Here is a 15,497-nt window from a genome sequence, read left to right on the forward strand (position 1 = left end):
GTGGATCTCAAACTCTGAGTCAGGACTCCAGGGTGAGTCTCAACCCCAGGGTGGGCTCACCAGGGCTGCGTTAGACTTACTGGGGCCCAGGGCATTGGCCCTTGGCGGTGGAGCTCAGGTTACAGACCCCCGGACTCAGCCTGAAGCCCTTGAGCTTTGGCCCCCGCACCCAGGGTGCTGGAGCTCTAGCAGGCTCAGGCTTCAGTCCCCCCTCCTGGGATCATGTAGTAATTTGTGTTGTAAGAAGCGGATCGTGGTGCAATGAAGTTTGAGAACCCCTGGACTAGATGATCACGATAGTCCCTTCTGGTCTTAATCTGTGACCCAAAGCTAGGCAAGTGGGGCTCCCAGGAGCAGATAGAATTCAGTGTTAACAGAGGGAAGGCAATGCCGCTGGGAAGAATACTCTGAACAAGTAGTACGTGCTGCTGGGTTCAACCAGAGCAATTTCTACTCTGGAGAAAGAGCAGCCTGCCCTAGTGGCTGTCCACTTGGCACAAGGCCAGCAAGATAGTGTGCTCAGTTAGAGAGTCTGACAGCCAGGATGGTGGCATTTTTTCCAAATCTGGTAGCTACCAGTTTACTCCTTGTATCTCACTAACCCAGCTTCCTTGGTCCACCTGCACAGCTCCATCTAAGTCAAATTGTAGGATGTCCTCCCTTCCCACCCCTCGCTTCTTGTGCCCCGGTCCCAAGTCCTCAGGGCCTGGATTGCCCTCCTGCTGTGCAGCCCCCGTGCCTGAAATGTGCTCTTGCTGCTACAGAGAAGACGGACGGTGGTTTCGTCATCCTCTGAGGATAGAGCGAAAATGCCTCTGCTGGCTCAGAGCAGAAGGGCCTGGGGTTCCGATCTGCGCCTTCCTCTGGGCGGCACAAAGATCCTCCCTAAATTCCCTGTTGTCCTGGTATATTTTCACAAAGCCTCCCATGGTGTATTTTGAGCACCTCTTTTCAGGTAACTTGAGGTAGCCCATAGGCATCTTCTCAAACAGGTTTCAGAGTAGCAGCCATGTTAGTCTGTATTCGCAAAAAGAAAAGGAGGACTTGTGGCACCTTAGAGACTAACAAATTTATTTGAGCATAAGCTTTCGTGAGCTACAGCTTGCATCTGATGAAGTGAGCTGTAGCTCGCGAAAGTTTATGCTCAAATAAATTTGTTGGCCTCTAAGGTGCCACAAGTACTCCTTTTCTTTTTTTCCTCAAACAGGCTTCGGATGGCTGATTCAGTGTTTTAAAACAGTGTTGCCAGTAGTTAGCCGTGCCATGGAAGAGGGAATGTTACCTGGTCCTTTGCAGTGAGCAAACCTTGTGTGGTTTCTGTTATCTTAGTCTAGCCATATCTGATTCACACTGACTTGCTCTGGGAGCAGGATCCAGATAATCTGCTTTATAGTCCTGTGTGCTAAACTTGGCAAAGGTTCTATATGCAAAACTGAGTATGGGGCAGACTCGCTAATCTGGAGACAGTTGATGCAAGACCAAGAAGCTAGAAAAATGCCTTCTTTTTAGAAACCAGGGGAAATGTAGGTAATAGAGACTGAGTCAAGGCAAAATGCCTCATGTTTTAGCTCTGAGAGGCAAGCAAGAGAAGCTGACAGTCAAGGTTGGACCTGGCCAGCTGATGGGGTATTAAATATCTTTGAGTTTGAGCTTCAGTGAGTCATATTTTGTACCTCTGCGTGAATTGCACTCTGGACAGTGCTTAACAAGAACTACGTGATAGGCTCCCATGTCACTGTAAATGGAGCTTTATTGAGTGGGTGAGTTTCTAGTGGGGTCCCCCAGGGATGAGTTCTTGGCCCCAGGCTACTTTTCATCAATTACCTGGAAGAAAACAAAATCATCACTGGTAAAGATTGCTGATATGACACACATTGTGGGAGTGGTAAATAAAGAAGAGTCCAGGTCACTGATGCAACCTGATGTGGATCACTTGGTAAGCTGGGCACAAGCAAACAATATTCATTTGAATATGGCTAAATGTAACCACCTAGGAACAGAGATTGCAGGCCATGCTTACAGGATGGGGCATTCTGTCCTGGGAAGCAGTGACTCTGAAAAAGATTTGGTGTGGATGGTAGGTAATCAATTTAACATGAGTTCCCATTGAGATGCTGTGGCCAGAAGGACTAACGCAATCTTGGGATGGACAAACAGGGGAATCTCAAGTAGGAGTAGAGGTTATTTTACTGTGTATTTGGCACTGTTGTGACCACTCCTGGAGTACTGTGTCTAGTTCTGGTGTCAACAATTCAAGAAGGATGTTGATAAACTGGAGAGGGCTCAGAGAAGAGCCATGAGAATGATCAGCTTTGTAAAAATGTTCTATAGTGCTAGATTGACTCCTTTGAGTCTATTTAGCTTAAAGAAGAGCAGGTTAAGGGTGAAGTGATCAGTCTGTAAATACCTACATAGGGAACAAATATTTAATATTCTAGCAGAGAAAGGTCTAACACAATCCAATGACTAGAAGTTGAAGCTAGACAAATTAGTCTGGATTTTTAACAATGAGAGTAATTAACCATTAGAACTTCTGTAATCTTCCGTTCTGCCCACCATGGTGTCTACAGATTTCATTCCATAGACATTCCTATCAACGAGCTTTAAAGGTTAGCCGCCATCCTTCCTGTTCTGTGACTGAGCTGCTGGCTTCATGCAGGATGCTTTCAGGGAGGCTGCTGCTGTACATCTGATCTCATTAACATCACTGACTTTTCAAAGCCTTTGCCAATGAATAATCTTTGGATTAATTCAGTCTGATGAGAAATATGCTGCTTCTCCTCAAACTACAGTTAACCTCTTTAGTGCTGAATGTCTGCATGCTTCTGGTGCTGTGTGCCAGTGCTGGGGGAATGCTGGTCACAAGCCATAAAGGTAGTAACAAGTGTACCTTCTTGGCTAAAGTAGGAAACTCTAGCTGGTGCCCTCTCCCTGAGCCCAATCTTTAGACCATCCTTGAGATGGGGCCTGAGGAGCCCTAATGGGACCTTCTGCTATAAATAACTCTCTATAAAATGCCTTCTAGGTGGCAGATTTCCGCTCTCCAAAGCAGGGTGCTGCAGCCTACCTTTCAGCTCCTGAACTGGCTAGTTGGGCATGTTGGTCCTGGGTCTGTTGCCCCTGCAGCTATGGATGTCCTTCCATTCTTGCCAGCTGCCAGAGCATTGACTTGGACTCCTTTCATTTCCCGTCAGCTGCTAATCAAAGGGGATGTCAGTGGGTTAAGAAGACGTGGGCATCACAGAAGTTTAGTGACAAAAGTCCTCCTTGATCCCCTCAGCTCATCCCTTGAGAGCCAGTGTAGGTTTCTTTCCTGAGAGCTTCTTGTGTAACCTGATTCTAAGCTCCTCCAGTACTACAGATGGCTCAACCCTTACAGCCTTGGGAGCTAAAGCTAAGCAGCCTGATAGTGAAGTCCATATTGGGAAGGGGATTCTCTGAAGGATTTTGCAACAGGAACTCACAAATGGTATCTGAAAACTGGAGAGGGTTCCGAGGAGGGCTATGGAACCAATTCCAGGTCTACGAAACCTGTTTTGCAAAGAGACTTGATGTTTGATCCATTAAGGCTCTGCCTACACTGAGGGCTGCATGTTGAAGACGGGCACTGCATGTGTTGCCACATGCCTCGGTGAAAGACAGAGGCTGCCTAAAAATAGCAGCATAGGTGTGGGAGACCCTACTTAGATATGTCGAGAGCCTGCCCCATAGGATGTGTATGTTGGGGGTTTGAGCGTGTCGGGCACTTTGCTCTTCTAAGCTGTGCTGTTCGTACCCGTGCAGCGTCTATACTCTGCACTCAGCTGTAACTGCATACGTAGCCTTCTCAAAAAGCAAAGTTAAACTAAGAGGTGACTGACTGAGGAGCCAGCTGTGTTGAAAGCTGCCTTAGGACAAAATAGGAGCTGAGAGTTCTCTACTTGCAGAGAATGTAGGTCATTGAACCACTGGGAGAAGGGGAGCCTCAGCACTGGATAAAGGGGGCTTAACTGGGAACTGTCAGAGCGTATATGGAGATGCTGGGGGAACCTGCTCGAGGGAGGGGTCAGGTGTGGGATTTTTTTAGAAGGGGTGGAGGTGAGCGATTCGCCCAAGATGAGTTGAAGGTTGGGAGGCAGGTGCTGTGGCAGGGATGTTCCATCGGAGCCATGGCCTCTTGTGGACCAGAGGAAAGGAAGTCTGGGAGTCCTGGCTTGCCGTTCGCTCATGGGAGAGCGGACGTGCCTGTGGTAGGGGCAGCAGTGCTCTTCCCTCTCTTCTCGGAAGAGAAATTCCTGTATTGGTGGTGGAAAGCGTGTTTCATGCTTAGTGTATCTTTCTCAGAACTTGCCGTAACGCTGATGGATGCCACTACTGATAAGGACCCATTAGTCCAAGAACAGATCTACAATGCTCTGTGCTACTTGGGAGAGAGCGAGCCTGAAGAGATCCTAAACTCCTGTGATGAATATCTGCGGCAGCATGAAAAGGTATGGCTTTGCTCTCTGCCTGTAGGGCCGGGATGCAGAAAGAATCCCATCCGTCTGCAGTACTGATCAGGAGATTTGTCCATAACCTGAGCAGACAGCTGGGAGGAGTGCAGGAACAATGCTGAAAGGGATATGGGTTACTATCATTGGGACTCTAAAATGTCTCTGTCAAAGCTGCTCCCAAGAGTCTATTCAAGAAACGAACTGGTCTAAGAGGTACTAACAGAGGTAGGACTAGTCAGCTTTTCAGCATGGCAAAAGCTAACCGGGGTGTGCCCCCAAGGCTCTCTGCTGAGGCCAATGTGCGCACTGCAGACCCCTCCTACAGGCTGAAACCGTTCAAAGGGTGATGAGCGCTTTGTTCGGGTGGAGATCTAGCTGATGCTCTGACTTGCATTTAGCATTGGGACTCATGTATGGCTCTGTTTTCCTCAGATGGCTTATCCCCACCGTATAATAATCCTGAAGGCAATGGAAGCGGTGGTGAAGAATAACATTGCATATCTGGACAAAAGCACGGCCAAAATCGTTATCTTTCTGGCATCCAATGAAATGACCAAGTCAAAGGTATGAGGTGGAAGCTATAGCTAGTTCTGTTATAGTAACTCCTCACTTAATGTCGTCCCAGTTAACTTGTTCCGTTGCTAATCAATTAGGGAACATGCTTGTTTAAAGTTGCGCAATGCTCCCTCATAACATTGTTTGGCAGCTGCCTGCTTTGTCCACTGCTGGCAGAAAAAGCAGCTCTTTGGAGCTAGCTGGTGGGGGCTTGGAACCAGGGTGGACTGGCAGCCCCCCATCAGCTCCCCACTCCCCTAAGTTCCCTAAAACAATGAGGAGTCCGGTGGCACCTTAAAGACTAACAGATTTATTTGGACATAAGCTTTTGTGGGTAAAAAACCCATTTCAGGTGCATGGAGTGAAAATTGCAGATACAAGCATAAATATACTGGCACAAGAAGAGAAGAGAGTTACCTTACAAGTGGAGAATCAGTACTGACAAGCCTATCCCCTCCCTCCATTCATGCTTCCTTGTAGCCTCACACGCTATATTAACAACAACCCTTGAGGGCTCAGCCGAGTGCTAGTTCATCATTTAGCAGCAAGGCATTCCCTGGAAAATATCCCACCCTCTTCCACGCTCTGACTTCAGCACCTCAATCTGGCTTCACAATCATTGCAGTGTACAGTATTAAATTGTTTAAAACTCTGTGTGTGTGTGTGTGTGTGTGTGTGTGTGTGTGTGTGTGTATAAAATCTTTTCTGTCCAAAAAAAATTTCCCCAGAATCTAACCCCCACCCCCATTTACATTTAATTCTTACGGGGAAATTGGATTCTCAACACCATTTCGCTTACAGTAGCATTTTTCAAGATCAGAACTACAACGTTAAGCGAGGAGTTACTGTACTTTTTATCTATCTGGCTCGTTCCAGGATGCTTCCCACCATTTCTCCTCCTATATTGTCTCCTTACAATATCCATTTCTGATCTGGAGTTAGGAGCTGCAAGGGTGCTGACCCGTTCCTCGTTCTTTCCCCTCTCTCCTCCCTGCATCACTTCAGTTGCTGCCACTGCCCTTTTGGATGTGGTGGGCCTGTCTCTCTCCTTTGGCATCCCTTTAGCCTTGCTTAAGTGACCACAGCTGAGTGGCAGAAGGGGCTCTAGGTGCTCAGGAAAACCTGGGATTGTCGGACTTCTTGTCTTGCACAGACTTGCATATCTGGGTAGATGTTTAGTTTCGTGGGTGTAAATCTTAAGTGGCTTGTTTGTATGCACACTGTAATGAGCATGACAGGCAGCTGCTATTCCAGGGGGTGTCATGTAAATGCCCAGGTAGGCATGCATTCTGTCTGGGGACGGACTTTTTTCCAGTGCCCTCCTCTTCTTCTCCCCCCCCCCCCCCAAATCTGCCATTTTTCTGTATATGTAGTCTGTCCCATGAACTTCGAGTTGACCAGGCAGCATGGGAAAGTGCACATGCTCTCCTTGGATAATAGGAACTATTGTGCGGAGAGCATCTTGCAGGGGTGATCTGTAACTGTTTGTTTAATGTGGTCTTGTTCTGTTTGACCTAGGAAATCATTTATGACTGGCAGCAGGCAGCAAGCAATGTCTTGGTTGCTGCAGGGAGGCGTTTTATCAACAAAGTGATGGAGGAGGTGCTGACCAAATTTCAGCCGGGAATCCTGCCTCATTATTTCATCATGCAGACTTTCGCAAACCTCTCTGTGTCAAACGGTAGGTTATCTGCCCTATCTGCAGCTAACCTTTTTGTTAGGAAGAAGACGACTGGAGGCGCAGGTGATTCCATGGGCTGGGGGTAAATGTGGAGATACTGCTTGTTTGTGGGAAGAGTTGTTCTGAGAGCACTTCAGCTGGTATAGTCCCAGGATAAACTATGCCACCTCCATGGTGTGGTGAACTTCTGCAATGAAGTTCAATGCAGTTGGCATACTTCCTAGTTAAAATAAATAAAATAACTATCACACTGGATTTCACTCAAAACTGGGTTTTTACAGCCAGAGGGTTTGGAAAGTCTGTGCTAGGAAGAGGCGCAGTACAGGTTCAATCCTCTAATCCAAAGCGTGGAGGGGGGGAATATTTACTTGTTTGCTATACAGTAGCTTACCGTGCCTCTCCTGCCTCCAGATGGGCTGAGGAGACCATACCTGGAGCCCGTGGTGGACAAGGTGTTGCTTTCCAGAACTTGTCCTGCCTGGCTGTTTTAGTCCATGGTGGCTGAAAGCCAGGCCCTTGGTAAATTAAAGGAAATTAAGACAGCCCCATTTTGCGAAGTCGAGGCTGCTATGTGAGGATTCCAGTTGAATGGAGCTGGAGGCAGACATTGCATCAGCTCTTTGTGGGTCTGCCTTGCAGCAGTTTGAGGGAAGCTTCATAGGGAGTGGTCCAGGGTGTCTTTGAAAGTCAGGGATTCTCCAGTTCTTGCTGGAGCATGGAAGCTAAGTCACTAGCTCAGTGTGGCTGGAGCGAGAGCCTGGGAGTCTGATCTGGGCTCTACTTCTGATTCTGCCGCTGACCTGCTGTGACCCTGGGCAGGACACATAACAGCTTTGCCTTCAGTTTTCCCCATCTGTATCCTGGAAGTTTACTTGACCAAGAGGAAGTACTGCCACACATGGCGCCAGTGACACTATGCAAGTACTTGGAAGTGCCCTGTACGCTGTCTCTAATTCTGGTGGTCAGGCACAGCTGCTCCTCTTCTGCCTCTGGGAGTCTCTCCGACTCCCTTTTTGGGCCTCTGTCTAGTGCTTTGAGCACTGAGCTTTCATTGCGTAGCAGGTAGCCACCTTCCATACTCTGCATCCATATCATGCAAATCCAGGTTAATGTGTGGAATTCACAAGTGAAACTAAATCATGATGTGCGCTTTTACGACCCGTCACTGCTTGTGGGCAAAGTAGTCACGAAAGTCGAGCAGTGTCTATCTGTATCTCTATCTGCTGTCTCCAGCCGCTCCTTACAGGCTACCTGGTGATCAGCTAGAAACAGTATCCCTAGGGCAGGGCATCATTGGTGGAGAGGTCAGATCTAGACTCAGAAATGTGGGGCTGGAAGGGATCTTGAGAGGTCGTCTAGTCCAGTCCCCTGTGCTGAGACAGGACCAAGTAAACCGAGACCAGTGTTACCACCTATAACCAGCCACAGTTATTCCCCATTTTATAGCTATGCATTTGATTTCCTCCCCCTTCCTAAATGTAGTACTTTGCACTTGTCTTTTATTGAATTTAATCTTGTTGATTTCAGACCAGTTCTCTAATTTGCCAAGATCATCTCTAATTCTAATCCTGTTCTCCAAAGTGCTCGCAACCCTCCCAGCTTGTATAATTCAAAAACTAAGTGTACTCTCCATTCCATTATCCAAGTCATTAATGGAAATATTGAGTAGTACTGGTCCCACAGGGTCTGTTCAGGACCCATTAGATATGTCCTCCTAGTCCGACAGTGAGCCACTGATAACTACTCTTTGAGCTTTGAACCAATAGTTCACACATCTTGCCCATCTTGACTAATAACCATTGATGGACCTATCCTCTAGGAACTTATCTAGTTCTTTTTTTGAACCCTGTTAGTCTTGGCCTTCACAATATCCTCTGGCAAGGAGTTCCACAGGTTGATTGTGTGTTGTGTGGAGAAAAAAAATACTTCCTTTTTGTTTGGTTTTTAAACCTCTCTGAAATATTTTTTTCACACAACACACAGTTAACCTTTGGAACTCCTTGCCAAAGGATGTTGTGAAGGCCAAGACTAACAGGGTTCAAAAAAAGAACTAGATAAGTTCCTAGAGGATAGGTCCATCAATGGTTATTAATCAGGATGGGCAGGGATAGAGGCTAGGGACAGGGTTTGTCAGAACCATTTAATCAAGGTGCCAGCTGAAGAGCCTGCAAACAGTATGAACTTACACTGAAGAACCTCTGCACTTTTTGGCATGGCTGGTCACACTGCCCGCACCCCACTGGTAGAAGCACTGAGATTATTTCACTGAAGTGTCCCTAGCCTCTGTTTGCCAGAAGCTGGGAATGTGCGATGGGATGGATCACTTGATTCCCTGTTCTGTTCATTCCCTCTGGGGCACCTGGCATTGGCCACTGTCAGAAGACGGGATACTGGGCTAGATGGACCTTTGGTCTGACCAGGTATGGCCGTTATGTTATCTTCTGGTACAGTGGATGTGGGGGTATGCAGAGGTCTTCCAGGGGTACATCAACTCATCTAGATGTTTGCCTAGTTTTACAACAGGCTACATAAAAAGCACTAGAGAAGTTAGGACAAACTCAAATTTCATAGACAATGACTTACATTTCCGTGTATAGAGCAGTATAAATAAGTGTGATATTTGTATTCCAATTGATTTGATTTTATAGTTAATGGTAAAAAGGAGAAAGTCCGCCATTGTTCAATACTAGTGTGTTGTCACACTTTTGTATGTTTTGATTCTGCAGGTGAGGTGAAACTTGAGGTATGCAAGACAAATCGGCCTCCTGAAAGGGGCACAATAGTCTGGGAAGGTTGAGAGCCACCATTCTAGTAATCTAATCTCAGCCACAGTTCCCTAATTTCTTATGGGCATGTCCCATAGGACTGTCAAAAACCTCACTAAAACCAAGCCTGCTGTTGGGCTATACAGATTCCAAAGCCACTGCCTATCTGCTGTTTTCCAAATTGATCTGCTGGCTAATGAAATGTCTGGCAGTAAGTGGCTCTTGGCTGGTCAGATGCCTGCGTCTTGGGGACAGTTTAAACTGATACAACTCCAGGCACTTGAGGGGCTGCTAGCTGCTGAAACTCCATTTATAACTTTGGGGTTGTAGGCTCTGTACCTGAGCTGTTGAAATCAGCAGCTTCCTGTTTGTGTTTCAGAACAAGCATGCAAACCCCATTAGATTGTCAAGGCTGCAGAGTCAGGGGCTCAAATGTTAGATGCCAAAGCGAGTTGCTTGCTCAGCCTTCATTTGATCAGCTCCACATATGCATTCTCAGGCGGTCTCCAACTACATGGTTGCATATTCTTCTTACACAGGATCCTGGCCTCAACTCGCCTTGCTCCACTGTAACTTTCTCCTTTCTTCCCTTGCAGTGTTTGGGATGGTGCCTTTCTTAAATTCCATCCTTGGGACCATGCTGCCAATGCTGGGAATGGCCAAACAGGACCACATGAAGTCTGTGTTTTGCTATGGTAAGGTGGCTTTCTCCTTTTTACTGAGGCTGTGATGGCTGCTGAAGGGTTGTCTTTGGGAGTTGTATCTCCCTTAGCTTTCACTGTAAAGGAACTCACTTCATCCTATGAAGGAAAGACTCAGCCCAAAGGCCAGGAGGGTTGTTTCAGAGCAGACCTGAAGTATTTTAAATGACTTGGCTTTGGGAGATGGCTGCCTCGGGAGTAGGATACTGAGCCTTTCATTTCTAGGGCACTGGCTTGAATCTAACCCAGGTCCATTCCGTCCCGTCCTCTTGCCTGCTCAGTGCCCTATAAAATGGGTGAAGAGGAAGCAGTAGGATCTTTGGTTCGGGATGTGGTCTCTGTGTTGCAGTTGGTGGACTGAGGGCAGTGGACAAGGAGTCTGAACTCTCTTCTAGCTGAGGGCAGCATGGAGACGCGTTGGGCAAGGATGTGAGTGGTGGAGGGGTGACAAATTTTGGGGGGAGGGAAGCCGCACAGGACTAAAATCCCTCTTTGTAGGGGTAAGGAATGTCCCCTTTTGCCAACTGAGGTGGGAAAACTTGAATGAAAGCTTGATGGATCAGTCCTAGTCTCAGAATTGTGGTGGCACCATTGCTGCATCTTCTCCCCCTAAGTCTACTTCCAACAGGCCTAGGAATTCTCCCCCATCCCTCAGAGGTGAACTAAACTTGCGCCTTTACCTAGTCACCGTTCTCAACAAAGTAATCACTGGCTGGGATTTCCCAGCTCTCCCTTTCTGCCGATTATCTCTGAACCTAAAATGGGCAAAGTACTTTAGAAAACTTGGGTCCTGCCCCAAAGAGCTTATTAACTATAAGTTTCCTGGGGGGGGCTTATACTGTGAGCTCACTGGTCTCAAAACTGCTTTCAGAGGCAGGAGACCAAGTGTTCTTGACTTTCAGTGACGTGTTTGCCTCAGAGTGAAATTTACTGAAGATGTACAGAATTGAACATCCCTGGGAGTTTGCCAACAGCCTCCGCTCAGTGACACTTATGTGAAGTGGCGGGGCCAGAATGGAAAACATGAGCTTACAGCTGGGGTGGGGTTGGGGGGGGGGGGGTCAGAGAGTCTGGGTCTGGCCAACAGATGAGCTGAGCTTTTCATGCTTGTGGGCTGTAGCTGATGCCGATGCATGGTCTTCCTTTTGACGCCAGCTGGAGCTGCCCACACAGCTGAGAGCAGGCTTTGGGCCTGCATTTTGTTGGCTGTCTTGCACATTGGGTCAAGTTTGATGTGGTTCTTGTTGTGTCTGGCCGGTGGGTTACTTCTGCACCTTTGTTCAGTCGCTTTGTAACCACCTGCCCTGTTTGTCTTGGGCTGTAAGACAGATAGCCCAGTAAAATCTGAGTCCTGTAGTGATCACAGGAACCTGGAGGTGAAATTGTAGTCTCAAATATCACAGTAGAGGATGCTCCAAACTTGTGGCTTCCTTCATCAGCCAGCTGAAAAGAGAAGGCTCGGTCTGTGTGAGCACTGTTCTCCTCTCAAAGGCTTTGCCAGATGCAGCAGCTTTGCTCTCAACTCTGCTGGGCGAGCAGCCTCTTTGGCCACTGCAGCATCCCCACTAGCTGATGTGTGAGCGCGGGGGCCTCAGTGCTGGGGCAGCTCTGCACTGGGAACAAATGGATTCAGGCAGAACCTTTGAATGGCCCTCAAGCTGCAGGGGAGAGTTCTGTGACCACGCTCTGCAGCACAGCTAGTCTTGGAAACTAGCTCTTGTTGCTGGAATAACAAAGTAATATGGAGAGACTCTGAGACTGCTAGAATGCAGTAATCAAAATCTCTCTCCAGTGCTGACTAACACAGTCCAGTGGACTCCCTGAAAGTGAATGCTGATGCAGTGAACAGTTTGAAGCATAGTGGAAATTGCCAAACTGCTTTCATGCATCATTGCAAATTTCCCAAGGAGTTAGAGAAAAGCTGCTGTGAGGAGGAAAAATATTTGCGGTTGTGCGTGAAGCTCATTTTAAATATCCCTCTTGTGCTTCACTCAGCCAGCGTTTTGGTGCTTGAGTCAGTGCTGTCGATAAAATTGCAATGTCGCAGTTCCTGGCTAGTCACCACGGAGTCCACCAGGAAGAAGTTGGTTATAATGCAGGTGGCTTGTCTTTCCAGTATAATGGAGCTCTCTCATCTAGTGCTGCCATGTAGCACTTAGTGCTAAATATCTTCAGTGTCTTACAAATCATAAACGCTCCCACTCTTTGCAAAAGGTCATTCAGTCTCCCCCTTGTTTCCTCAGGGCAGCTGCAGCACCCAGGGGCAGTGACTGGGCAAAGGTCAGTGAGTTGGCATCAAGGCATGGAGCACCCCTTGGGCATTCTTGATCCCCAGTCCTGTGCTCGTTCCTCAGAGAACACTGCCTTTGTCATACACAAGGTGTTGAGGTCCCCCAGGGGCTGCGGGCTCTCACCTGGTCCAGCAAAGCACTTAGGAAGGTGCTTGACTTTAAGCCTGTGCTTGCCCCATTGACTGACTTAGTGGGACTACATGATTCATGGTGTGTGCTCTACCATAGCACCTTCGTCAGGGCTGAGGACTCCAGAGTGCTAGGTGCTGTACAAACAGAAGAGAAATGGCCCTTGCCCCGAAGAGCATACAGTGGCAGGGTAAGACACCAAAGGTACTCTCATCTTGGCCTGGATCCAAGGAGACAGTACTGGCCAGCATGGCATTGCAGAAGCCTCTGTGCACCAGACACCTAACCCTTGTCACGGTTTTTGTAGCCATCGGGGATGAGGTAGTGTTTTGGATATTTATGGAGAGGGGCAGCATGGGAGAGAGGGCTTTGCCCTGGATCAGGGCTGAAAGGCCCAGCACACTGGGGGGATGATGCCTAGCAATGGAGCTAAAAGCTAAACAACTGGGAACCAAAGGTCAGGTGACTAACAATCCCAAATCTCTTCACATTAATGTCCAGGGGTAGCTGGTTGTGGGTCGCCTTCCTGCCAATTGACTAGTGAGTAGTGATGGGAAGGAGGCTACAGGGAACAGAGCCCGGGCAGCTGTAGATGCATCTTCCTATCTTCATCCTGCTAAAGCCCATGGAGCTGTTACAGTGGCTGCAGACCCCTGCATGCAGCTTGGGGCAGAACAAGACCTGGAAGCCCATGAATGCCCTATCCCCACGAAGTCCCTTCAGCTGAGACACCTTCCACAGCCAGGATCCTTCATATTCCCTTTTCCTGAATCCCAGAAAAAGCCCAACTGTTTCTCCATGGCAGAGACTGGGCATCACTTTCCCTAGTGAACCAGACCTTGTCTTTGCATGTCCATTTCCATCTCTCCTCTGGGTATGTCAGTGCTGCACTGAAAACCCTGGTCTCTGGCTTGTGGATTTGAAGGTCCAAGCCTGCACTTGAGTGTCCACACTGCGTTGTAAACCTGGGCTTATGATTGTTGGATCAGGGTCTCCCAGCTGTGCTTCTGCGTCCGTGCTGCGCTGTGCAGCCCTTCTGACTTGGTCTGTGGCTTGAGCTATAGTCACACTGCAGTATGACAAGGCTTGGCCTAGGGTCACAGTGAGACTCTGGCTCTGACCCTCTCCCCAGCGGGGTCCCAGGACTCTGGTCCTGTGTGCTTGCTGACCTGAGTCAGACTTGTGAGTGGATGAAAGTGGGGGTTGGGCTCAAATCAGTCAGTCTGTGCTGAGTGGGCAGTGTAGACGTACCCTGTGTGCCAGGGCAAGCTGGCTCTGTGGACCTTAGTACTGTAAGAAAGGAAACTTTCAGGTAAGTGCAGATCAACTTTCCATGCCAGGGCCTCAGCTGTGTTACAGGGACTCTGGCAACAGCGTGCCCCAGGGTGGGAAGCATGTTCTTCCTTTAACTCAAATGATGAATTTGGGATGTTCGTATTGGTGTTGGGTGTGTAAAAAGATATGAAGGCAGCAAGTGCAAGCCCTCAAAATTCACCAAACTCTTCACATTGGCACTGATTAAAATGCCTGAATGGCTCCCATTTGGTAGAAGTCTCCTCTGCTGCAGGGCTCAGGGGAAGCTGGAGGGGACGCTAAATACGGGCACCCAAAGTGAGGTGTGGAAAGGGTAGCTCTGCATCCCACACTGGAGACGCACTCCTGGAAATCCCACTTAAAGTGTATAGGCCCTTCTCTGTGCTTACCTGAAAAGTCCTGATTTTTCCTGAAAATAGCAAGGTGGGACTTGAGAAAACTACATGGCTGGTCCAAGGAGTAAACGAATCAGCTGGGTGAGAACCTGTGCCAGCCTGGTCACTGCATCTTAAAGGAAGAAGGAGGTTGTGGGCCCCAGCTACTGTAGTAGCCAGTCAGTCTAGCTAGTGTGGTTAATTTAATGTTTAAAAACAAAACCCCTCTTTTTTTTTTTTTCTTCCTGTCTTTCCCCTGTTCTCCTTCCCATCCTAGACCCAGGTGTGCTTCTCCCACGCTGTCACCTGCCTTGTGTGTGTTCTCACCTCTCTTCTCTGCACAATGCTTCCTGCCCACCCCTTGTGTATTTGATTAGGAAACTTTATCAGACACCTACTGGTCAGACCTATCGATTAGTCAAAGACTGATACAAAGATGAGGAGGATCCACTCTCCAGGGGAACCGTCTGGGTTGGGTTCTTCACTGAGCCCGAACACCAGGTCTCCTCTTTGCTTTCCAAATGGCCTAAGTCAAGACATAGGCCCCACTTTGGACTCTAAATGGCTGTTGTCAGGAGCCATTGCACCAAAATGGGGACGAAAGGGCTTAAATAAAGGAGTAGGCCAGTAAAAGCATCTTGTTGACTTGTGACAGCCACTGACCTCTCCTGCGGGCTGCACCTTCAGTGCTGGAGCTCTGTGGTGTGAAAGTGGAATTGCTCAAGCACCAGGACACTGGATGTTGCTCAAACAGCAGCATCTCAGACTTCCGTCGAAAGCTTTCTGTTAACTTTAACCCTGGGTGTGTAGCATCTAAATGTAAGTAAATTCTGTGTGTCTTGTAGCTCTGCAGCATTTCAGTGAGAGCATTCAGGAATACCTGGCGAACTTGGATAAAGCGCCTGACCCCACTGTAAGGAAAGATACCTTCTCCAATGAGATCTTCAGTGCCTATGATGTGCTCTTCAACATCTGGCTGCAGAGCCGGGAGGCCAAGGTGCGGCTTTGCTATTTGGTAGCGCTATTAGCTTTTGAAGCTTGGGTGTGGCAGTGGGTTTCTACTTTTTCCCCCTAAATCTCCACTATTGGACTGGGCCTCCCACGGCTCATGCAGGGGAGTCTGCCTTTCTCCACCATCCACCCATAAGACTCTAGTCTGCTGGCTGAAGAAGCACCTGTCTTGCTCTCTAATGCCATGCTAGAGTTTGCCCTCTG

The 15,497-nt window shown here is 48.2% G+C and overlaps 1 protein-coding gene across 10 annotated transcripts in view; it reads left to right on the forward strand.

Annotated features, from left to right (window-relative positions):
• MROH1 (maestro heat like repeat family member 1) overlaps positions 1-15,497 on the forward strand; it is a 115,784-nt gene that overhangs the window by 17,193 nt on the left and 83,094 nt on the right. For 9 of the 10 annotated variants that reach the window (XM_043509859.1, XM_038388451.2, XM_038388452.2 and 6 more), the window contains exons 3-7: positions 4,324-4,469; positions 4,905-5,036; positions 6,546-6,708; positions 10,070-10,168; positions 15,128-15,279. In XM_043509859.1, coding sequence (XP_043365794.1) covers positions 4,341-4,469; positions 4,905-5,036; positions 6,546-6,708; positions 10,070-10,168; positions 15,128-15,279 — 675 coding nt within the window. In that variant the 5' untranslated portion in view covers positions 4,324-4,340. Of the gene's footprint in view, positions 1-4,323; positions 4,470-4,904; positions 5,037-6,545; positions 6,709-10,069; positions 10,169-15,127; positions 15,280-15,497 lie in introns of those variants that run through there. The other variant, XM_043509862.1, reaches the window with a different exon arrangement.

This window comes from Dermochelys coriacea, chromosome 2 (assembly GCF_009764565.3).
Source record: "Dermochelys coriacea isolate rDerCor1 chromosome 2, rDerCor1.pri.v4, whole genome shotgun sequence".
Lineage (NCBI taxonomy): Eukaryota > Metazoa > Chordata > Testudines > Dermochelyidae > Dermochelys > Dermochelys coriacea.